The sequence below is a fragment of the Phalacrocorax carbo genome (genome assembly GCF_963921805.1).
Source record: "Phalacrocorax carbo chromosome W unlocalized genomic scaffold, bPhaCar2.1 SUPER_W_unloc_9, whole genome shotgun sequence".
Lineage (NCBI taxonomy): Eukaryota > Metazoa > Chordata > Aves > Suliformes > Phalacrocoracidae > Phalacrocorax > Phalacrocorax carbo.
The window spans coordinates 356,166-381,204 of NW_026990260.1; the positions used below are offsets into that span (position 1 = coordinate 356,166).

The 25,039-nt window shown below is 43.3% G+C and overlaps 1 protein-coding gene across 2 annotated transcripts in view; it reads right to left on the reverse strand.

The window, feature by feature from the left end:
- The window catches only part of LOC135310915 (rapamycin-insensitive companion of mTOR-like), a 123,145-nt gene extending 100,179 nt beyond the window's left edge, over positions 1 to 22,966 (reverse strand). Inside the window, exons 1-2 of one of the 2 annotated variants that reach the window (XM_064440045.1) lie at positions 22,811 to 22,966; positions 22,600 to 22,647 (exon numbers count right to left, since the gene is read on the reverse strand). In XM_064440045.1, coding sequence (XP_064296115.1) covers positions 22,600 to 22,647; positions 22,811 to 22,931 — 169 coding nt within the window. In that variant the 5' untranslated portion in view covers positions 22,932 to 22,966. Of the gene's footprint in view, positions 1 to 22,599; positions 22,648 to 22,810 lie in introns of those variants that run through there. The other variant, XM_064440046.1, reaches the window with a different exon arrangement.
- Positions 22,967 to 25,039: the final 2,073 nt, after the last annotated feature.

A 25,039-nucleotide genomic window follows, 5' to 3' on the forward strand; every position in this document is an offset into this window, starting at 1 on the left:
CTGTGGAAGCGAAGAAAGGGTGCTAGTGCAAGCGGCGGGGGCAGGGCCGAGATGTCATTTGTGTGGACAGCAAGGGCACTTTAAAGCTGGGTGCCTGCTAGAGGAAAGGGGAGGACGTAATGGAGGAGGAGCGCACCCAGTAGGGAGATGCTGGGCGTGTGGGAAGCCAGGACACCTGGCAAGAGATTGTCGAGCCACAAAGCCGGGAAACGGCCAAAGGAGGGCGAAGCGAGGGGGATTCGCGCCTCCTGTGAGTCAAATGGCCCCCATCATGGTGCCACTGCCAGGAGCTTGGCCCACTGTAGTGGGCCAAGGGGGAGTGAACCTTCAGGCAGGGGAGCAGAACCAGCAAGACTTGCAGGTTACGGCCCCCACGTCGCCTTGGTCATAGGCTGTAACAAGAGACCCATGGCGGTGGTGATGATTACCCCACAAGAGCCGAGTTGCCCAGCACGGATATGCCTAGGAATGTTAATGGATACCGGGGCGGATGTCACAGTGATGCCACTCGAATGGTGGCCACCAACTTGGCCCCTCGCCATGGGAAAACGTATCATAGGGGTGGGAGGAGAACAACAGACGAGGACTAGTACTTGCCCTGTGAAACTCGAAGTCATGGACGAGGACGCAGGGAAGCTCCTCACGGCCGTAGTGACAATACTAGTAGCAGATGGGGTAGCAAGCCCCTTGTTGGGGCAGGACGCCCTTGCCCAGATAGGGATCGGGTTGAAAAATTTAGCATAGGGGCCACTGCCTCAGAGGGGCTTCATCAGCACAAGTTAGTGTGGAAAACCGAACAGCCCGTCTGGGTGGAGCAGTGGCCCCTGACAACAGAGAAAACAGAGGCTGCAAGAGCTATAGTAAAACGAGAGCACGAAGCAGGGCACCTAGAGCCCTTGATGAGCACCTGGAACACCCCTATATTTGCTATAAAAAAGATAAAAACCAATGGAGGATGGTGCATGACCTTAGAGCAGTGAATCAGCAAATGGAGGACATGGGGCCTCTCCAACCTGGCCTACCAGATCTGAGCGCTGTCCCAAAAGGATGGCGAGTCATTGTTTTAGATATCAAAGACTGCTTCTTCAGCATTCCACTACATCCAGATGATAGAAAGAGATTTGCCTTTACTCTGCCCATGGTGAACCGCACAGAACCAGGTAGTAGATGGCAGTGGACAGTACTTCCGCAGGGGATGAAAAACTCTCCAGCGATCTGCCAGACGTACGTGGCTTCCGCATTGCAGCAAGTAAGGCGACAGTATCGGGAGAGAATCTACATGATCCACTACATGGATGACGTCCTCATAGCTGTGCCCACCGAGGCATTGTGTGAACAAGTCTTTTCAGACACCCAAAGGGGCCTTGAGGGACAGGGCCTCAAGATAGCTGAGGAAAAGGTACAACGAGGACCAGTGTGTGGATTTCTGGGTGCTAGAATAGAAGGGGATTGCATACAGGCTCATCCCATTAAACTTACACCTAAGGTTAAAAATTTACACGATGTACAGAAGCTGGTAGGAGCACTGCAGTGGTTGTGGATGTTCGTGCGCATCACCGGTGAGGAGATGCAACCTTTCTATGCGTTGCTGAAAGGGACCGACCCATGGGAGCCCAGGACTTGAGACGCTGAGGCAGTCCAGCAGTTGCAGATGATAGAACGTTGAATGCAAAAGGAAGGAGTATGGCGGTGGGACCCTGAGGAAGAATTAATTGCAGGTTGGATTCTGACCGCCAGTGGAGGGTTAGGATTGCTATATCAAATACGGACAGGGGAAGAAAAGCCACTGTGATGGGTATATCAGAAGGTTCCCAAGGATGCATTCTCCACAAAAGTCAAGGTAGCCAGGGGAATGATTTGGCGGCTGCGACGGGAAAGCAATGGAATCTTTGGGAAGGAGCCAGATAAGCTGACAGTGCCATGGAATGGGGAGAAATGGCAGAAGGTGGTAGAGAGTGAAGAGGATATACAATTGGCGGTATACTCTTACCCAGGAAAAAATCGTCACAGGCACGGTACAGAGGTGGGCCGAGACAGCCAAAGTGGTGGATTTAAGTGTGGATAGTAGAGTTTTGGATACCCCTCACCCAGGACCAACATATTTCACAGACGCTTCCTCGAAGACGAACAGAGCGGCGGTAGTGTGGAAAGAAGAGAATAATTGGATGCGACAGATGTATGAGGAGCAGGGTAGAAGTGTGCAGTGGCTAGAAGCGAAAGCGCTAGAGATGGCCCTGCGAAAGGATAAAGATCGGCATATAAATGTGTGCACGGACTCTTTATACTTGTATAAATTAGTCATGTCCATGAAACGAGAGGGTGTACCACACAGAAATTGCCTTGATGCTAGAGGTTGCCTTATCGCAGCGAGGAGCAACTGTGACAGTAATTCACATTCGCAGTCATCAGACGGGGCCTAGACCACTGATTGAGGGGAATCACATGGCTGATGAGGCAGCCGCGGGAGTCTGGACATTGACGGAGGCAAAGAAACTGCATGAACAACTGCACCTGGGTGCTAAAGCCTTGGCAAAGGAGTGTGGCATCTCAATAAGAGCAGCAAGAGAAGTAGTAGCCACCTGTCCTTACTGTCAGCACTCGCCACTGTGGGAGGCAGGAGTCAACCCTCGAGGACTGGAAGCAAATGCTGTCTGGCAGACTGACTTTACTGAATGCCCACAGTTGGCCCCCGGCAGGCACCTGGCAATTACAGTTGATACATATAGTGGAGTCATCATGGGTACTCAACATCGGAAGCAGACCGCAACGCAGTGGGCTGCGCATTGGACCACGGTGATGGCGTGGCTTGGAAAGCCCACCGAAATAATAACAGACAATGGACCATGCTTTCGGGCTCAAAGTACCCAAGAATGGTGTAAAGCTTGGAATATTGTATTAAAACACGGCATTGCTTACAATAGCACGGGGCAGGCAATAGTTGAACGCACTCATCGCACCTTGAAAGCAAAGATAATGCAGCTTGGGGAGGGGGAAGGGTATAAGGGAGCTATACCCATAGCAGCTCAGCAAACTATTTTAATGCGTGCATTATATTCGCTTAATCATTTTATACGCGGGCAGGAGCAAGTTACAGCAGTGGAGAAGCACTTTGGCAAAGCTCAAGCAGGCAACCGCTATCCGCAGGTACGAGTAAGGTTCCCAGGCAGTGAGCAATGGGAGAGAGGATGGAAACCGAGATGCCTGGGGAGGGGCTACGCCGCGGTTGAGAATGAGGGGCGCATAGAATGGGTGCCTGCAAAGTGTGTGAAAGCAGAACTGTGCAAGGATGTACAATGAATAATCCATCTCTGAGTTGTCTCTTTGCAGGGTCTGCTGACAAGGGTCCTCATGCTAGCCGTACCACTGGGAAAAGGAAATGAGCTCCTTGACAAGATCGCAAGCAATATTGCAACGAGAGCGACACTGGGAAAGGGCGGCAAAAGAGGGATATGAACTGGGATTGGATAGTAATAATTGGGGGGATCTTGTTGTGTGTAGTAATCATGGTTACTTGTGGGCTACCATTGTTATGCTGTGTTATAAGACAAATCAGAGAGCGCCTGCGAGAGTTACATGAATATAGACCTGACCGCAATATGTATCCGCTTACACAAGTAGCTTTGTAGAATTTTAGTAGCATGGGGAGGGGGAGATGTAGGGGAATAGACAGGGATCGGCGACCGGAAGATTACGGGATGTGACGGAAAGATAGACTCCTCCCCATAGGAGTGGCAGGAACAGGAAGCGCAAGAGCTATATAAGCGTGTGACGCAGCTAAATAAATGGACATTTTGTATCCATCATATTGATGTCTGTGCATCACTGTGTCCCCAGGGTGGGTAGAGCCCTGTGTCCCGGAGATATGCGGCCCAAGATAAGTTCTCCCGTAGAAGTGTACAGCTACAGTGGAGTATATGTAGTCTTTTATTTCCCTGTTCATCCTGAAAGGATATTTGTATATTTTTCATTATACAAAGGAAATAAAAAGTATCAAAGATGTAAAGAAAGGACCTTCTCACCACCTCTCTACAAACCAAGCTGAGTTTATTATCAACTTCTGTAGTTTAAAAACTTAATAAGAGCAACAAATTTGAGAAAACAGACATATCTAGCAATCAGGATATATCCAGAATATATTTGGACAGACAAGAGTCTGTACTTGCACTACCATCTGGAATACAAGACAGTATTTGAAGATTAAGATACCTACAGGTAGGCACCTGAATTCAGGTGTGTCAACCTTTGCTAGATGTCTCAGCTCCCATTGTAATTAATGGGGATCTCATCTATCAGCCAATGAAGTATAAAACAATTAACCTGACTAGCTGCAAGGTGTCTACTCAAGGGTAAGGTGATTCAACAGTATTGACTACACTGCTTATAATGAGACTTTAGCACATGTACATGCTACTGCCATACCACATAATTACGATTTTTTTCAGACAAAGGGTCAGTGAGGTTTTGGGAAGACAAGACAGGCATCAGTCTCAATCATCAACAGCTTGTATGAAATATCCTCTTCCACAAACTTTCCACAAGAAAGATCCCAGGTGAGCAGCCTTAGAGCTCTCCAGAATGTTCTATTTCAATTCCCTGAAAAACAAGCAGCAACTATAACTTTCCAAGTGATTGGAAATACGCTTATAAGTTTTAATTTTGCAAGTGCGGATGGTTACATACTCAAGGTAAACCTCTACTGAAACTAAGCTCACTATATGGACAGGAAAGACCAAGAGGCTAGCCCAGGAAACCTCTTATACATCATTGGCAATGAACATTTTTATTCAACTACTTGATACTGTGGGCAGTAACTCAAGCGAGAGGTGTGCTGTGCAGAAAGGCAGCCAATTTGGACATGAAGAAACCAGGACGTGATACTGTTACTTCCCATGTTAACAATTCTGTAGCAATAGCACACATTTATAGTGAGGCCGCATGATTAAACCGTGCACTAAACCCATTTTACTCTACATGTGTATGAAAAACTGCAGTTATAGCAACTTTTCTCACATTGTCCTCTTTCTGCTGAGAAAAGCTCTCATTTCTAGAGAGACAGAAAAGTCCGAGGAAAACCATCTTTTTAGTGCTTAGCAAAGCAGCCAGGTATTTCCCAGAAACTTTGCTAGCAGATAAGTAATTTGGAGCAAAGTAAGAATATTCCAGTATAAGATCTACAACACTGTGAGAAAATTGAGAACACTGACATTTCCACTATCAAACAGATAACATGAATACAGCAAGTTATCTGGCTCACACTTTGATACTATCAGCAACACTGATGATGTAGAAAAAAACAAGACAGTAAAAAAAATAAATAAATACTCTCTAATGGCATACTACCTCAGAAAGAACTAAGATTATGGAAGTCTTTTCCATCAAGCCTTGTTTCCATCAAGTCTTGTTTTAAACTTCAGAAGAACCTTCTTGCAAAAAAGAAGTCTTAAAAAAAGTTAAAAGAACTATCATATATTAACTTCAAGGAAAGATGGGCTATTCTGTTTCTCCTCTTCTGGAAATGCATAATATATTAGAAAGAAGTAGAAAATTTACTCAGTTACTCTAGCACAACTCATTTTTAATAAAAGTAAAGTCAGTAGGGAAGGTAGGCAGGCCTAATGGAACTTCACACGTTACAAATGTAAAAATTTAAATGAAATGTGAACTTAACAAATAGAGATATAGTCTCTTGCTATTCTGTCCCTTATATTAAAATGGACTTGAAAAGAGACTAAATACATTCTAGATTCTACCAACTAAGCCTTGTTGTTTTCTCTTAAAGATCAGTTACAGCACCGCATATCTTCCTGCCACAAGATATCATGCAACAGCATTGAGGAACATGGACTAACGCAGAAATGGAAAACAACATGGCACACAATCAGAGATTGATCTCCCAAAAGTAGTAGTACTGTGGCCTTGACATTTCATTGTCAAGCTTAACAGCTCATGTTAGTGTTGACAAGGACAATTATTTTTTTTTAACAACCCTAGTTCAAACCACTGTTGCAGAGATTTCTTAGCTCTGATTAACCAGTCCTTACTCTTTACCCCTTCAAGAGAGGAGATAAAGAAAAGAAGCTATTCGTTATAATTTTAAGATCCCTCAACAATCTGTTCTTTACTGACTTCCTCATTTATCACTGAGATGCTGGCTCAAGTTGGCCCATAACAATAACCGAATATTTTTCCCATGGTGCTTCTGAGGATGGAGCTGTGTGAAATGACTAAGCTGATCTTACAGCTTTCTTCTGCCAAAAGATGCACAATCCCCTCCCTTACTTTCCTTCCTTCTACCCTGTCCCACTAGACAATACACCCTTATCCTTTAAACTACTCTGGCACCCATAAACTCCACATTAAAATGATTCTGCTAATTCAGCAGAATACTTCTCATTCTTTTGGCTGTGCAAGTTTTATGCTGGGTTACTGAGTCAAACTGAATACTGAAGTCATACGAAAATCCACATACAGCAGAAGAGACTCATTAGATAAAAGCGCAGGTAAAACAAAAAAGAACGCCTGATTTTTACACCTGAAAAGTTGTTCTGATTAACGTATACAAAGCCATTTTCTCAAATCTCATCTAAAAACTTGATACAAAAATTTCAAGCCAGCCCACTTGTGATCAGCAAGTTAAGCCATTGTTGCAGAACACTAATGTCTCATTTTCTGGATATCCATCTTCCTTTTTGAACAGCAAACATTTTGCAGTAGCTGAAATTTGTTCTGTGTATTTCTATTACATCAAACACAGTTCACCCACACCTGTTTGCACTGAATAACACCCAGAACATAAACTGATAATCCTTAACACACAGTAAAATTTGTTGTTTAAAACCCTAGCCTCAAGAATTCCATGATTCTCTACATATTAAAGTACTTCATAGATGAATGTGTATTAAAAATCTTCAAAGTTGTGCTGCTGTTTTTAAGATCTCATGACTGTTGTCATGATTTTAGCTGGGACAGAGTTAATTCTTCTTCACTGCAGCTGGCATAGTGCTGTGTTTTGGACTTAGTATGAAAATAATGTTGATAACACACCGATGCTTTAGTTGTTGCCGGGTAGCGCTTATACTAGTCAAGGACCTCTCTAGCTTCCCATGCTCTGCCAGGTGCACAAGAAGCCGGGAAGGGGGGGGCACAGCTAAGAGAACGGATTCAAACTGGCCAAAGGGATATTCCATATCATGTAACGTCATGCCCAGTATGCTAGCTGGGAGGGGCTGGCTGGGGGGCAGGCGGCAATCGTGGCTCGGGCACCATCAGCGTCTGTCAGCAGGTGGTGAGCAGTTGTATCATTTGCGTTTCTGGTTTTTTTTCCCCTTTTCCTTTTTATTATATTATCATTATTGTTATTACTATAATAATCATTACCATTATTATTTTATTCTAGTGATTAAACTGTTCTTATCTCAAACCACGAGTTAGTTTTTTTTTTGCTTTTGCTCTTCCAATTTTCTCCCCCAACCCACAGGAGTGGGGGGAGTGAGCGAGCAGCTGCGTGGTATTTAGTTGCTGACTGGGGCTAAACTACAACACTGTTTAGGGCTTGACTCATTTTTTTCACTCCTTCAGGCCTGTGACATTGTTTTTCCCCAGTGAGAATCATGATGCTTTCTGACAGATCCCATTTTCTAGAAAGAAATATCACTGCAGAACTCCAGCTACACGCAACAGCTAACACTCCATCTAATACAGGGATGAAACAGGACCAACAATAGCTATATTAGTGTCACCAAAATCAGGAATGAAACTCCTTAACACCAACATAGTATTAAGAAGCAGGCATTCTTTATTACAGCACCAGATGCACAGGGGATAATTCCTCCTAGCATGCATACCCACTGGAGTTTATTTTTGACATTTATACATGAAAGGTAACACACCACACCTACCTAATACATAATCATTGACCTAATCATCCTCTTCTCCCATTGGTCTGTATCTTCCTCAGTTAAATTTAAAGTTACAGTGTGATTTTAATTCACTGCACATGCTCAGGATGAGGGGGGCGTAGTTCCTTCATCCCTCAATTGAGTCAGTGGTCAAAATATCCCCCTGCCAGAATTACCTTTCCCCCAGTTTCCGTGCTCTGCTGCCCTCCCGGCCAAGATGTTCCCTTTTATCACTGCTGACTGATCTGTGGCCTTCCCTTATCTTCACACCCTTCTTTGTAGCAGGATGTTTCCACTGTTAGTCCTTGAAGTTCTACTGACCTATATTCTTTTAGGAGGTTCTTGTTAATGAGGCATTCGTTGCTAATACCCCCCTATGTGCCCAAGCATTATTTACTCCCTTGTTAAAATTCTCAGGTGTGTTTCCACTCTTAACTGTGATCCTTAATTACAGTAACTCCTGCACTATTCCATTTCATCCAAGAGCAACAAAAATATATATATACACACACACACACTTGAGGCAACAATTCTGGTGTGTTGGCCAAGCAGAAATTAAGCACATCCTGTCTACCACAAAAGGGACAGTGGAACCTTCTATATTTTAGCTTTTGTTTACGGTATTATTAGCACAAGTGACAACTCCTTTCCCCTGACAGATTTAGCAGCATTGCTTGACCACATTCAGTATGCTAGCACCACGCCAGTTCACTATTCTATTATGCACATGTGAATAAAAAGCAAACAAAAAGAATGGTAGGGTTTAGCACTGAATTATTTGTGTAACTCTGAAGTCAGGCATAAAGAGTTAAACTGAAGAATGTATATCTTATATGCATCACTTGGGAGATACTAGGACAGTAGCTGTAACCAATGTACACACAGTAAGTAAACTCTCAAGTGAGAGACTGCACTAGCAGCTGCTGTCACAGGTACTAGAATCATAGTGCCAAAAAGTATAATAAAAGACTAAATACGCTTAAACACTTCTCTTAAAAAAGGAAGTTGTATTCGCTACAGTTAAGCATTTAATAATTGACTAAGAACACAAGAGATGTTCACCTCTTATTGAAGGAAAGAATCACAATATAAATAGATGATCCTGCTGCTTAACTTACTACACATCTTTACATTTAATAGATATTTTTAAAGTCTAAGTGCTATGTGACTGTATATTGCAAAGCTGCTCTTAGTGGTTTGCTAAACTACATGCTGCCAAAACAAAGGAAGACAAATGAAGCACACACCAACTAGGATCATTAATGCATTGTTCTCCATTTCCACTGCAATAGTCATGAGTTATCAGTCATTAAAAAGCAATGAAACATTAGGAATCAGTTACTTAAAGGTGTCTATGTAAGCCTAGAAGACAAATAATCAGTCAGCTAGAACACTTTTTATCAACACCTTAAATAGTGAAATTAAACGCCAATGAGAAGGCATATCCTGCCATTATCAACTTGCTGGGGGAGGAGGAGGGTATATCAGGACAATTACATAATCTCTCATAACATGAAGTATTCTTAATTTACATCTAATTCAAAAATGTGGAAACTGCACAGAAGACAGACAACCAGGTTCTTATAAAAATGGAAGAAAGCTATATTAAAAAAGCAAACTGCATGACACAGATCACTCCTGAATTATTTATATTGACACATCAACTCCACTTTGCCAGATTAAAAAAAAATAATTTAGCGCATGAACAGTTTACATTTAGCCTATGATTTTCAAAACCACAGTAATATATGTTTAGACTGGAGGTATGTCTCAATTTATAAGATAATAACATATAAATAATTGTTTCTTTGTAATATGAAATTTATGCAGTTACTATTACATTGAAAAACGTACTGAATACTAAGCCAGACAAATATCCTCTATGATCACTGTTAAAATTCTGTTATCACACTTGATTCAGTAAGGTGCAAAATACTTTGCACTGGTATAGTGTGACATATAAGTTTTAGATTAAAACTTATGAGAATTATTTAGCAAAAGAAAACACAATGTTAAGTTTAACAATTGAGAGCACCCCCTTGAAAAGTACAGGTTACTTCAAAACCAGTTATTTCTGCAGAATGCACCTAGAAATGTATTTAGTTTGATTTCTATAGCTTCCATAGGTGAACTATACATAAAGCACTTCATTGTGAGTATAACAGAGAAGCTCCAATAACCCATGTTCAAGAAAACAGGAAAAAATAAAGGCTAAGAACTCAGATTATTTTCACCCTTGCTGTTTAAGAAAGCTATGAATAAATGAAAGTGGCTCAGTAATATGGGAAAAAGCACACCTCCTCTCTTTCATGGCAGTCAGCAGAAAACTGTTCTTTCTATATCAGTCAGGTAGAAATTAACCTTCACGTTTACAAAAACATCTATTAACTAGAAAGCAGTACAAAAGACAGCACATCCAAAGTAGGATCCAGGAAACACTAGAACCTCAGATAAGAAAGCCTCGTATCAGGATCACACATAGGATTCTAATCCTTCATATTTAGTTCTGTACATCTAGACTTGCACATACATCCTTCTGTAAGTAAACAAGAAAGTAAAGTTTAGGTGTCTGTTGTGACTCTATAGATTTCTCTTTTGCAGATGTGCATAAAATATTGTAAATTAAATGATAATTTTTTTTTTTACAGATTCCTAAGCATGGATAAAGGTGACATAAAATATACATCCTGGTGTTACAGTCAGCTTGAAGTGGTGACAGCAGTTCAAAAATGAACCATTTTCCAATTTACTTTGTTATAATATTATTTCTAACCAAGACACAGATTATATGTGTAGAAAAGCCATCCTCACATTTTCACCCTTGGAATTATGTTAATTGTTCCTAGTGTGTGAGACAGTGTTGCTTTACTGCTAAAACTTCTGAAAAACAGGTTTTATAGTTGAAATGCAGCACTAACTGCAGCAGGAAATCTTTAAACTGTGGCGAATGTATGGTATGATAACTACCCACCACCACCACCCCTCCAAAAATATTATAACCAGAAGATTTCAAAATAGTGCAGACTCATGATGCTTGGAAACTCGAGTCCCTTACACTAGGGATAGGACAGGTCTCATCTGTCCATGGCTCTGACTGTTCAAAGCCTTTTACTCCTCCTCTTGAAAAGGTAACTTTCAGAGATATGACAGGAAGTGTCATAATTATATTTATAAATTTCACAACAGGCTCCAAGTACAACACTTCAAACACAGAAGACACCTAATTAATTGGTAAATTTCAACTTAGAAAAACCTATCCCACTGAAGTAACAGGCTAACCTAAAAAACTGAGTTTGAAACACCACATTTATAGTAACAGCAACATTTTCCCATTTTTTTTTATTTCATTAAAAAAATCCAGTAAGTCTACCCATGAGAATAACAAGGTTTGCATAAAGATGAGCACATTTTAAATTCCATAGATATGAGGTTGCTAAAGCTGAATTTTGACATCACTGATGCTCAGAAGGTAATAAAAGAAAAAGAGGACTTAAAAAACCTGATTAAATCTTTCAAACAGCAATTCTCAGGCAACAGCTATTCTTGGCAGTCCTCTACTTTTATGAAGTGTTTTTAAGTATATATATTTTTTTAATTCTAGTCTGTGTACACTTCAACCAGGAAGCCAATCTTTTATGCAGCTGGAAAAAAGTAAACAAAATCCCTGTACTGTCCACCATAAATCTTTACATTAAGAGATTAATGAGCCACACCCTATCATCCCTGGGGCCAAGGCAACAGATGGAGACTCCACAAGGAGCTCCACAAGAAGCAGAGACTTCCCTACCCTCTTGCCACCAAGCACAAGGAGGGAATCTAAGAGATAGTGGGGAATGGAAACAGGTCCCTGCTCAGGGCAGCAGGCAAATCCCCTCCCAGCCTTCCTCACACAACAGATACCAGGCTCTGGAACTTGAGGGTCAGGCAAGTGAAGATATAGGTGAAGGTCCATCCAGGGGGTTGCCTAGGGAGAGTTGGTCAGCCCCATGCATTATGACTACCTGTTAAGAAGAAAAAGAGGGTAACTGTTGTAGGCGATTCCCTGAGGGGGACAGAGGGCCCAATATGCTGACCAGACCCATCCCACAGGAAAGTCTGCTGCCTCCATGGGGCTCGGGTCAGAGATATTACTAGGAAACTCCCTGGTCTGGTACAGCCCTCTGATTACTACCCACTGTTGGTTGTGCAGGTGGACAGTGATGAGATTGTGGAGAGAAGCCCAAGAGCAATCAAAAGGGACTTCAGGGCACTGGGGCAACTGGTCAAACAATCAGGAGCGCAGGTAGTGTTTTCCTCAATCCTGTCAGCAGCAGGGAAGAAAAATACTGGAAGGTACAGGAAAACTCATTTGATTAACACATGGCTCAGAGACTGGTACCATTGGTGAGATTTGGGGTTTTTTTGATCATGGGGAGGTTTACATGGCACCAGGCCTGCTGGCGGCAGATGGAGTTCACCTATCTCAAAGGGGGAAAAGGATTCTTGCAAATGAGTTGGCAGGGCTCATCAATAGGGCTTTAAACTAGGTTCAAAGGGGGAAGGGGATATAGCCAAGCCCACCAGAGAGGAGCCATGGGGTGGTGCACCAGGGTTGGGGGTGAAACCAATAGCCCAGCTCAAGTGCATCTACACCAATCCACACAGCATGGGCAACAAACAGGAGGAGCTGGAAGCCACTGTGCAGCAGGACAGCTATGACTTAGTTGCCATCACAGAGACATGGTGGGATGACTTACAACTGGAGTGCTGCAATGGATGGCTACAAGCTCTTCAGAAGGGATAGGCAAGGAAGGAGAGGTGGTGGGGTGGCTCTATATGTTAGGGAGTGCTTCGAATGTAGAGCTTAGCGACTGTGATGATAAGGTTGAGTGCTTATGGGTAAGGATGAGGGGGAAGGCCACCAAGGCAGATATCCTGCTAGGAGTCTGTTATAGACCACCCAACCAGGATGAAGAGGTAGATGAAGTGTTCTACAAGCAGCTGGAGGAAGTATCACAATTGGTTGCCCTTGTTCTAGTAGCGGACTTCAATTTACCAGATGTCTGCTGGAAATACAACACAGCAGAGAAGAAACAGTCTAGGAGGTTCCTGGAGTGTGTGGGAGATAACTTCCTGATGCAGCTGATAAGTGAGCCTACCAGGGGAGGTGCCTTGCTTGACCTGCTGTTCACAAACAGAAGGACTGGTGGGAGACGTGGTGGTCAGAGGCTGTCTTGGCTTAGTGACTATGATATGACTGAGTTTTTGATTCTTGGGGAAGTAACAAGAAGGGGTCAACAGAACCACTACCACGGACTTCCAGAGGGCAGACTTTGGCCTGTTCAGGGCACTGGCTGGGAGAGTCCCTTGGGAGGCAGTCCTGAAGGGCAAAGGAGTCCAGGAAGGCTGGGCTTCCTTCAAGAATGAAGCCTTGCAGGCACAGGAGCAGGCTGTCCCTAAGTGCCGCAAGACAAACCAGCGGGGAAGACAACCAGCCTGGCTGAACAGGGAGCTTCTGCTGACTCTCAGGATAAAAAGGAGAGTCTACCACTTTTGGAAGAAGGGACAGGCAACTCAAGAAAAGTACAGAGATCTTGTTAGGTCTTGCAGAAAAAAAATTAGGCAAGCAAAAGCCCAGCTAGAACTCAACCTGGACACTGCTGTAAGGGAAAACAAAAATTGTTTTTACAAATATATTAACAAAAAGGGAACCAAAGAGAACCTCCATCCTCCATTGGACAGAGGGGAATACTGCAACTGAGGATGACGAAAAGGCCGAGGTACTAAATACCTTCTTTGCCTCAGTCTTTAACCACCAGACCAGTTATCCCCAGGGTATTCAGCCCCTGGAGCTGGAAAGCAGGGACGGATCACAGAATAAACCCCCCATAATCCAAGAGGAAGCAGTTTACGACCTGCTGCTCCACCTGGACACTCACAAGTATATGGGGCCGAATGGGATCCACTCGTGAGTACAGAGGGAGCTGGTGGAGGAATTTGCCAAGCCACTCTCCATCCCAGATGACTGGAGGCTTGCCTATGTGATGTCCACCTACAAGAAGGGCCAGAAGGAAGATCTGGGGAACAAGCCTGTCAGCTTGACCACAGTACCAGGGAAGTTTATGGAGCAATACATCTTGAGTGACCTCACCAGGCATGTGCATGACAACCAGGGGATCAGGCCCAGTCAGCATAGATTCATGAAAGGCAGGTCCCGCCTGACCAACCTAATCTCCTTCTATGACAGGGTGACCTACCTAGTAGATGAGAGAAAGGCTGTGTATGTTATCTACCTGGACTTTAGTAAAGCCTTTGATACTGTCTCCCACAGCATTCTCCTGGAAGAACTGGCTGCTCATGGCTTAGACGAGTATACTCTTCACTGGGTAAAAAACTGGCTGGACGGCCGAGCCCAGAGTTGTGGTGAATGGAGCTAAATCCAGTTGGCGGCCAGTCATGAGCAGGGCTCCCCAGGGCTCAGTGTTGGGGCCAGTCTTGTTTAACATCTTTATCAAAGATCCAGATGAGGGGGTTGAGCACACTCTCAGTAAGTTTGCAGATCACACCAAGTTGGGCAAGAGTGTCGATCTGCTTGAGGGTAAGAAGGCTCTACAGAGGGATCTGGACAGGTTGGATTGATTGGGCCAAGGCCAATTGTATGAGGTTTAACAAGGCCAAGTGCCAGGTCCTGCACTTTGGTCACAACAACTCCATGCAATGCTACAGGCTTGGGGAAGAGTGGCTGGAAAGCTGCCTGGCAGAGAAGGACCTGGGGGTGCTGGTTGACAGCTGACTGAACATGAGCCAGCAGTGTGCCCAGGTGGCCAAGAAGGCCAACAGCATCCTGGCTTGTATCAGGAATAGTGTGGCCAGAAGGAGTAGGGAAGTGATTGTGCCCCTGTACTCAGCACTGGTGAGGCCACACCTTGAATGCTGTGTTCAGTTTTGGGCCCCTCACTACAAGAAGGACATTGAGTTGCTGGAGTGTGTCCAGAGAAGGGCAACAAAGCTGGTGAAGGGTCTAGAGAGCAAGTCTTATGAGGAGAGGTTGAGGGAACTGGGGTTGTTGAGTCTGGAGAAGAGGAGGCTGAGGGGAGACCTTATTGCTCTCTACAACTACCTGAAAGGAGGTTGTAGTGAGGTGGGTGTTGGTCTCTTCTCCCAGGTCACTAGCGATAGAACGAGAGGAAATGGATTCAAGCTGTGTCAGGGGAGGTTTAGATTAGATATTAGGAAAAATTTCTTTACTGAAAGAGCAGTCAGGCATTGGAACAGGCTGCCCAGAGAGGTGGTGGAGTCACCATCCCTGGAAGTATTTACAAGATGTGTAGACATGGCACTTCAGGGCATGGTTTAGGAGACATGGTAGTGTTGGGTTGATGGTTGGACTTGATGATCCTAAAGGTCTTTTCCAACCTTAATGATTCTGAGATTGGTCTTTGTTACTCTTTTATATTAATTATATATTTTTTCCATAAATCAAGGCTATATTGTTTTGTTGCAAATACTGTATGTCTACACACAAGTTTCTAATCATTCTCTATTCTTAAATTAACAGCTGTAGTTTATTTCACAACAAATAATATACATATTCATTGGGTATAGAGATGTACCTCTTTCATATTAACCAAACAAGATCTGATCTTTACCATTTTGCCATCCTTTTGGTCTTAAACTCAAAGTTCCTCAAAGTATATCAGTGATAAACAGCATGAAATTGTTAACTACGTCTTTAATTTCTACAAAATAAAGCTTTTAAAAAAAGCAGCTTCCTGAAATGTTCTAGGAACAGCTACCTGAATAAGTGGTCAGATGTGGCCCAAACAGTAACAACAAGCAACACTTGGACAAGATCAAGGAGCTTAAAGAAGTCTAGATAGTGAAGAATAAACCCAGTAAATTTAGAAGGTTTTTTTTGCTCTCTACAGCTTCCTGAGGAGGGCAAGTGGAGAGGGAGGTGCTGATCTCTTCTCCCTGGTGTCCAGTGACAGGACGTGTGGGAATGGTTTAAAGCTGAGTCAGTGGAGGTTCAGACTCAACATGAAGCAGCATATCTTTACTGAGAGGGTGGTCAAACACTGGAACAGGCTTCCTAAAGAGGTGGCCAATGCCCCATGCCTGTCAGAGTTTAAGAGGCATTCGGACAATACCCTTAACATGCTTTAACCTTTGGTCATCCCTGAATTGGACTAGATGATCACTGTAGTTCCCTTCCAACTGAACTATTCTATTCTAGAAACAAAATCTCCCCTTTTAGGAAAACTTTCATAAAGGCTCCACCACTTAGACTAATTTATTAATGAACAATGTTGATTCCAATGACATTGCTATTCAGGTAGAATTTGGGTGAAGAGACTTCCTCAAATATTTAGTTGTTCAAACCTATTCAAGCCACTGTTGAGATGTAGCTTGCTACACTGATGAATATGACAAAAGCATAAGAATGAGTCCTATAGAGCTCTTATGTGACTGAATTTTACTGTTAGCACATACCTAACTAAGAAAATACAACTTTAAGTAGGGGGTTTTGTTCTTTGGGACTGGGGTTTTTTTGGTTGGGTTTTCTTTACTCCATTTCCTCACTTTCTCACTTATACATCTTTATCACCATTCTTCCTCTTCACCAGCTGCAAGGATTTAGTGAATACACTCTTTACTAATCATGCTTTGAAGTTTTGCTAACTCCTACTTTTTTTTCTGATCCATTCTACCCAAATTTTCCATCACCACAACAGATGGTTGGCAAATTAAGAAGAAAAATTGTTTCTGCAGTATACATGAAAATATTCTAGTTTAAAAATCTGTAGTAATATTAAAGCAAAATACATTTTATTTGAGTGAAAGTTAAAAGTGCTCCAGTTAAAACAATTTGCCAAATATCAGCCAGCACTTATGTAACAGTGTTATGGCACTTTCCCTTCCCTATCAGAAGTCATCACAGGAGTGCTGCTCAGTATGCAGAGTCACCTGCACTATGGTATAAACATCTGCCTACCTGCATGCTGTAAAAACCACTTCTAATGAAAAGCAAACCTCTTATTTTATGTAATCTATTGTGTAGTTATTAAAGCCTCAAGTCACATGCTTATGTCTTAGTTATAAGAAGCTAGCTGGCTTTAAGGTAGATGATTCATGCCATTTATTGTTATTTTAAAAAGTCTCAGGTAGGAGTCTCAATTAGTATGAAAGATGAAAAGCTTATCTGTTTTTGCAGCATATTCCCCAAAACTAGTTAGCCATCATTTCAACATAAATTCTCAAACCATCCTGTAACCCTCTTCAACATCCTTCTTTTCTGCAGTGTTTGGATAACAAGTTTGTAACCAGCCATTTTTTCACTATTTCACTTTTTCCCACTTTTAAGAAAGGAAAAAAACCCACACCACAACAGCAAACCACAAACCTCTACCTGATACTGAGCATCTCTTCTATGTTATCAAGGAAAAAATTCCAAGATTGCCAGGTAATAGGTTAAGTATGCATAAAGATCATGAGATTGGGCAAATATCTGATGTATTTCCTTCTGGGAAGGCTATCATTGGCACAGCTTCCTTATTTACTGTAATTATGATGAGGGGTGTGTTTCTTTACACATCATCTACACCAGATAAGCTCTCACACACACCATCCCACCCCCCTACCCCCCAAAAAAAATTTTCCTGAAACTAAGCACTGCATTAATCTCAAGGGAGGTGGGGGTATAGGGGAAATAAAAACAACACTGAAGAACATTTATGTTAAAGACAAACATTCATATCAATAAGGTGACAGAAGTTAGAGATTGACCAATCTGAACCACAGCAAGAAAAACATAAAGAACCCACCCACAAAAACTTTAAAGACAGGCATGAATGCAGATCTTGAAAGACACAGTAGTGCACAGCTCCTACAGATACCTTAACACTAGGTAAGCAAGTGATAATGTTTTAAAGTTGCCTTTTGTTAAGATCTTTCCTTCATTAAAGATGATGTTCCTGTTTTCAAGAAATGAAAGCAAAAATTATTGTAAGCACACACCATTTTAGTAGTTCTGAAGTCTTAAGATTGCAAAAGCAGTAATACATTAGGAAGCAAAGCCAAAGGTACACAAGTGTTATTAATCTAACCAGGCCAGCACACTATACAATTCCAAAACAATGGTCAACTGAAGCACAAGTGCAGACAGGAAAGCTAAGTGTATGCCTTAATTTTGGAGTGCATATACTGAGCACCTCTAACTCCCTTACTTTTAAAACCTACCAGAAAGTTACATGTTGCCGAAAAAATTAGCAGGCCGCCACCACCAATCACTTTCCCTTTGGTCTCCAACTATATAAAAACCCCAAAACAATATTCAAGAATAATGCAGTAGAGAATTTCTCAGACAGCAAGGCAAGTAAGATCTCCCTCCAGCTGGTTTTCAAGTTGCCCCTCTATCTCTCAGAAGAGCCAAAAACAACCTTGCTAAATACTGCCTTGCTCCTATTATGGCTTCTGTTACAGATTCACAAACAAGGAAGCAGAAAAAGAGCTATTGCTCCATGTGATTTGCTCTAATGCAAGCATCCTATTGTAGTTACCCATCACAACGATGGCATACCACAAAGCAAGGGTTAAAGGTGCCCACACATTTTGTTTATTTGGATATTTTTAGAATAGTGTTTCTAAGGTGCAGTGGAGCCCCACTTCTCCATATTTTCAAGCCAGACCACGTAGCGCAAGAATACGCAAAGAACTTAAATGCTTTCTATAAGTCTTGCCATTAGTGTGGAAGAACTGCCTTTGAGCCACCAAGAAAGTATACACCAGCCACCATCTCTGTACCAGTTCCCTACTGCCTTGCTGCAAGCATTCCAAAAGGGTTTTTTCCTCTCCCACTACTTGAGCTCTCAATATCAGACAGGTATGCAGCATCCCTCCCTGCTTCTTCTGTACTGATGAAGGAAGCTGGAAATGGTGTGGTCACCAAATCTCAAGCTGAATTTGGAAACAAAGTTCATCCAGCCTTCTTTACCTACCCCATATATAACCCTTAAAAATACAGCCCACAAAAATGTCAGGCAAACTGCAAATAGCATCAAGACATTCGCCCTGCATGCAATGCATTACGATTTGCCATGTCGGCACATGGAATCAAATACAACATGGTTTGAAGTGATATAAGCATAGCAAGAAAAACAATACAGTTCAGATCTTGAAGTTAAATGGAACTTCTGTATTTGTTTTTACCGACATGATATCTTTTTCAGATAACACTAAGCCAATTTTGTGAAACTCACTCTTGGGGAGAAAAAAAAAGCCAGTTTCCTCAGCTGCTTTATTCATATTTGTCTTGTGTTATAGCTAGAAGACTCAACATTTACAAAATATAGGGATCAGCCATACTAGAAAAGCTGCTAAATCAAAGTAGTATCTTGTAATGCACATTATTAATAATAAATGAAAGTAACAATGCTAGAAATAATTAAAAAGCACAATATTTTGAAGTGAAGACTAACTGAAATGTAACTACTACCCTCAAAAAGGAGGAAATGAAGACATGCAGACATTAATAGCACTTGTCCATCAGCAGTTGGCACCCTTGTATCTCTCCAAAGCTTCAGTAAATTAACAAACTCTGAAAAGTTCCTAATAGCCATTGTAGACTCAGAGCTACAGGAATCCAAGAAAACAGGGATCCCTTGAAGGAAGGACATTTAAAAGGAGCCTGACTACAGATAAGGCACTCTAAGATGCTGCTCTCAACTAGGCAAGGTCCAAACTATTTAGGCTTTCACAGCCCAAAGGCAACAGCTGAAACTCCAACAAAGGAAGGGCTGTCAGTCACCCAACAGGATAAGGCAATACTGAAACAGTAACAAATTTTCAAAATCAGTAAGTAGATTCAGTTACAAAGATGAGCAAAGAACTTCACAGCAAACGAAGTGTGGATTATGCAAGCCTTTTACAGTGCCCAGAGCTTTGGGAGGTACCTAAGATTCTATAATTCAGCTTGGAATCCCTGTAAAACAATCAGAGATGAAGTTGAATTATTCTAAAAGGATATAGTGTATGTAACCATGCTACAAATATAACCATGACCAGACTCAACGCAAGAATTCCTACCGAATGCAATAATCTGGTTAATAATGCTGATTGTTCTTTCTGTCCTTAAGAAGTTATGAGCTTGATTTCAATAGTCTAATTAAACCAGTCTGCCTCATCCCATTGCTAATTCCTTCCAGATGACTGCAATGGGAGTTGCACTGGTGGTGAGCCTGTCCTTTCCCTTTTCTGTTCTATTCTGAGCAGGTAATATAACACAAGGCCAAAGCCTGAGTACTCTCAATCCCAACTATTAATTGCAATTTTGTAATCAACAGAAGACACAATATACAACCTTAAGCAGACAAAAACAATCAGTCTAACCTGTATCTGCACAGGTTGTTTTTTTTCTTGCTATACCAACACTATGCCCAACCATATTTGTGCTGGGGACAATTTTTCCAGGGTAGAGCATGCTTTCAACTTTTTCCTAGAAAATCAGTTTGCTAAGAAAATCATTGTCCCAAAAGATTTATCAGAATAAGAGATGGGTACAGCCAGGGATGAGTGGCCCAGAAGTTTAAAAAAAAAAAAAAAAGGCAAAAAACCCACACCACACCACCCCCACCCAAAAAAAAAAAACCAACACAAACCCACACACAACCAACCAAAGAACAGAAACATCAAACCACAGACTTTACATTATCTTTTACCAGGCTAATCTTGTACACTGTTCACACACACATATAGTGCACCATCATATAAAATGCCTTTCATAAACGTTATTATATATCATTTTTAAAAATGCAGGGCACCAAAAAGCTCCAGAGTAAGACCTACTATGCCAGCCATGCTAAAAATACATAAGAGAACGACATGGTGCATTCTGGGAAAATGTGGGCACCCCTCAAACTACAGCAGCAGAGAAAAGAGCAAACAAAAAGCACACAAAGAAAGTTAGATCAACTCTACATGCAGCAAAGCATTCCCTGAGTCTTACTGCACAAAAAGCCAGGAAGAAGTAGGACCCAAAGCAGCACAAACAAGGCTAGCACCCTCCCCACATCTACTATTAGTTCTGAAGTACTTAACAGCACTGGCTTCTTGTATGGAAAGAACTGAATTAGTACATAGTCCACAACTGTGGACTAGTGAAGGTCTAACTTGTATGCTAACTCATTGTTTGGCAAGCCATCACTAAATAGGAACTACTCCAGCATTTAAATTTTGTGTATTGTTCTTTCACATCAAAACAATTCAGTATGCTACACAACATAAAAAAGTTACTAAACCCATTCATTAAATTCCTGATTCTGTAAATTTCATTAACAGATAACACTGCTTACAGTAATAATTATGTCACATGTTTGAACTGTTAAGGCCTTTGTCCCACATTTTATTGACAACAGTTCCACTTGTTTTAATTCTAAAGACAGTATCTCACTAAAGCAATCATGTTCATTTGGAGATAGGGTGGGAGGAGACATAAAAGCCTGTTGCTTTAAACTGAAAAAGTCTCACAGCTTTTCCCAGGAACTAAAATACATTTTTAAATATGATATGTATACCCAGAGATAACTTTCAGCCCATAGTAAAACCACTTTAAAAATTTCTAAAACCAGATCATACTGGGGAAAAAAAGAATTAAGGTGGAATTGTTGATACAACCTTATACTAAGCTGAAAATTTTACTGAAGCTTCTAATATTTGTACTTCCTTTACATTTCACAGCCTACTTTTATCTCATTGATTCTGTCATTTCCCTGCCTACTTCCTCATAAAATGGATCTATTCAGGATAGCAGCAGTCCTGGATCTCCTGAAGCAGAACAGTTATTCCCTCCCCCAGATCAAGATCTTCTGTTTCCGGGAAGATCATCACTGCCAGTGGGTCGGTTTGTTTTCTGCATTTTATTCAGCTTTTGGGGACAGTCTACCCCCCTTACCTTAGCCTTCAACAAGACAAGATGAGCTATAGATTTGGGTAGGGAACGAGTTACTCTTTGCCCGAGAGACAACTAGTTAGTCTGCAGCAAATGTTATTGTTGTTTCCTTCCTCTTATGCCCCCCACCCCGTATATCTGTGAGCAGCGGAGGGCATTCTGGAGCAACTTAACAAGTAAACGGGAGATGAGTGACTTCTGGTCTCACAGCAAGGGGCTCACGGCAAGCACCACAGCCAGCCTGCCTAGGAGAGGTACGGATATACGACAAGGGACTGAGGCTGGATCAGCCGTCACCGCCGAGGTGCTCCCCAGAGGCGCGCGGTCCTGACCCGCCGAGCGGCGCCACGGCCGGAGAGAGCCCCGACGGCGAGGCCAACAAACACGGCGCGAGCAACCCCACCACAGGCTGGACACTGTAAACAGCCCCATCTACAAACAACAGCCCCCTTCGAAAACAATCCCAGAAACGGACAAGGAGCTTCTGCCCACAAGCAGGGGTTCCCCTCACCCGCGGCAGGGGGAGGCCGGCCCTGTGGCCCCGGCACGGCCCCGCGGTGCCCGAGGGGCGCCCGTGCTGCCCCGCAGGCGGCGAGGGCTGGGGAGAGGCTTCCACCTACGGACAGGTTCGCTCACTACAATACGCCAGGCCAGGCGCCGGTACCCGGCTACCGACGTTCCCCCTTCCCAACACCACCGCACCAGCCCGGAGCACCAAGCCGCTCGCCACCGACAGGCCCCCCCTCGGCGGACAATCTCCACCCCACTAGCCCATACCTCGGCTGAGATCGAGGGGGACGTTCTCCTCACCGCTATCGTTCCGACCTGCGGGGATGGGGGTGAGAAACGCATTAGGCTAGCAGAAAGGAACCAGAGAAGGAGGAGGGAGGGGAAGAGAAAGAAGCAGCTAGGAACCAGCGTAGGACGAGAACCACCAGGGAAGGGTAGAGAAGACAGCCTACCGCAGCGGCCTATCCAAACCCCTTACCTCGAATACGAAGGTGCCTCAACGAGCGAGCGCGAAGACTCGCCGCCATGTTTACGACCCCACAGTCACAACACCGGAAATTTCGCCCACTCTCGCGAGAAGCCCGCAGAGCCATCGGCATCTCCCTCCCTCCTCCCAGCTGCCCCGCCGGTAAGAGAAGCGCGGGGGTGGTGGCTGAGTCCCCGTCCAGCCCTATTTGGCCGCAGTCCTTCCGTGTTGAAGCAGTGCCCTATAGTCCCGGGGCCACTCAGCGTGGGGCCGGGCGGCGGCCACAAATACCAGAGGGCGGGTGAGGGCTGCTACTTCTCGGGCTCCCTGGAACAGCGGTGCAGGGCTCTGCCTGCCTGGGCACAACATCTGGGTTAATGTTTCCAGTGCTGACCAACGTTCCCAACTGGAAGCATTGACCTAGAGAGAAGCACCGGCGTCCTCAGAGCTGTGTGGTCCCAAGGGCTGCGTCTGCCGCTGGGATTCACTGCGGGGCTTCAACGTGGTAGTACTTCTCGACAGCTGCCTCTGAGAGTTCTGCCCAGAGAGGCTAAGGCCTAGGGGAGAGGAGTGTGGCAAGCCAGCAGGAGTGAAGGGGCAGCCAAGGGGCTTCCCTTCTGCCCGAGCTCTGCATCGGTGTGCCAGCTTCAGTCGCAGATGTACGCTCTGCCAGAAAATGTGGCAAAATACCTTCTTTTCCTGAAAAGCTTGCACTGCTGGGAACTGAGTTCCTACATAAATGCTCTATCATCACATTGTCATGGTTTTAGCTGGGATAGGGTTAATTTTGTTCACTGCAGCTGGCATAGTGCTGTGCTTTGGACTTAGTATGAAAACAATGTTGATAACACACTGATATTTTAGTTGTTGCTGGGTAGTGCTTGTACTAGTCAAGGACTCTTCTAGCTTCCCATGCTCTGCCAGGTGCACAAGAAGCCGGGAGGGGAGGGAGCACAGCTAAGAGAGCTGATTCAAACTGGCCAAAGGGATATTCCATATCATGTAATGTCATGCCCAGTATGCTAACTGGGAGGGGCTGGCTGGGGGAGGGAGGCAGCAATCGCAGCTTGGGGACCAGCAGCGTCGGTCGACGGGTGGTGAGCAGTTGTATCGTTTGTGTTTCTGGATTTTTTCCTTTTCCATTTTATTATATTATCATTATTGTTATTATTATAATTATTATAATAATTATTATTTTATTGTAATTATTAAACTGTGCTTATCTCAACCCACAAGGTTGGGGTTTTTTTGTGCTTTTGCTCTTCCGATTCTCTCCCCTGTTCCACAGGGGTGGAGTGAGTGAGCAAGCGGCTGTGTGGTGTTTAGTTGCTGACTGAGGCTGAACCACGGCAGGGGCCCTGAGCAAGAACAAGCCTTTGAACAAATTAAACAGGATATAGTTCGTGCAGTAGCCCTTGGGCCAATCCGGGCAGGACAAGATGTAAAAAATGTGCTCTACACCACAGCTGGGGAGAATGGCCCTACCTGGAGCCTCTGGCAGAAAGCACATGGGGAGACCTGAGGTTGACCCCTAGGGTTTTGGAGTCATGGATACAGAGGGTCCGAAGCCTGCTATACTCCAACTGTAAAAGAGAGATTGGCAGCATATGAAGGGGTCCAAGCTGCTTCAGAAGTGGTTGGTACTGAGGCACAGTTGCTCCTGGCACCCCGACTGCCAGTGCTGGGCTGGATGTTGCCCACTGAGGCTGAACCACGACAACATCTACAAATTTTGGTCTGTTAACTGAAGTTACTTTTTCTTTTGTTTTTATTACATTTTCCCACTTACTTTTCCATTTTTTAAGTTGTTCTTGCCTTGTGATGCGATAGTAATTCAAGTGGATATAGCATGACCATTGGCATTATACACCAGATGTTTTCAGTGCTCCACTTCTTAATATGTTAAGTAATTGAAAACAGAAAAAGGGAAAAAAATATCTTCTCATTGCTTTCATGATTTAGTCAGTGGGTCTCTGAAGGCTCATGTGTTGATTTTTTTTTTTTTTTCTTACCTTGACATTTATTAAGAAGTTTCACTACAAGACATAATATACTTGCATATATTTGCTCTTGTCTTTTTTAGGCAAAAGTTTAAATAAGCAGATATACCTTACACCATGTCCTGAAACTTTGGACAGCCATAGCCAAGACAAGTTCTGTCACCCAGACTTCCCAAATTCTCAGGAACAAAACCAGCAAATAACAACTTGAAATGTAGAAGTAGCCAGCCATATAAAAATA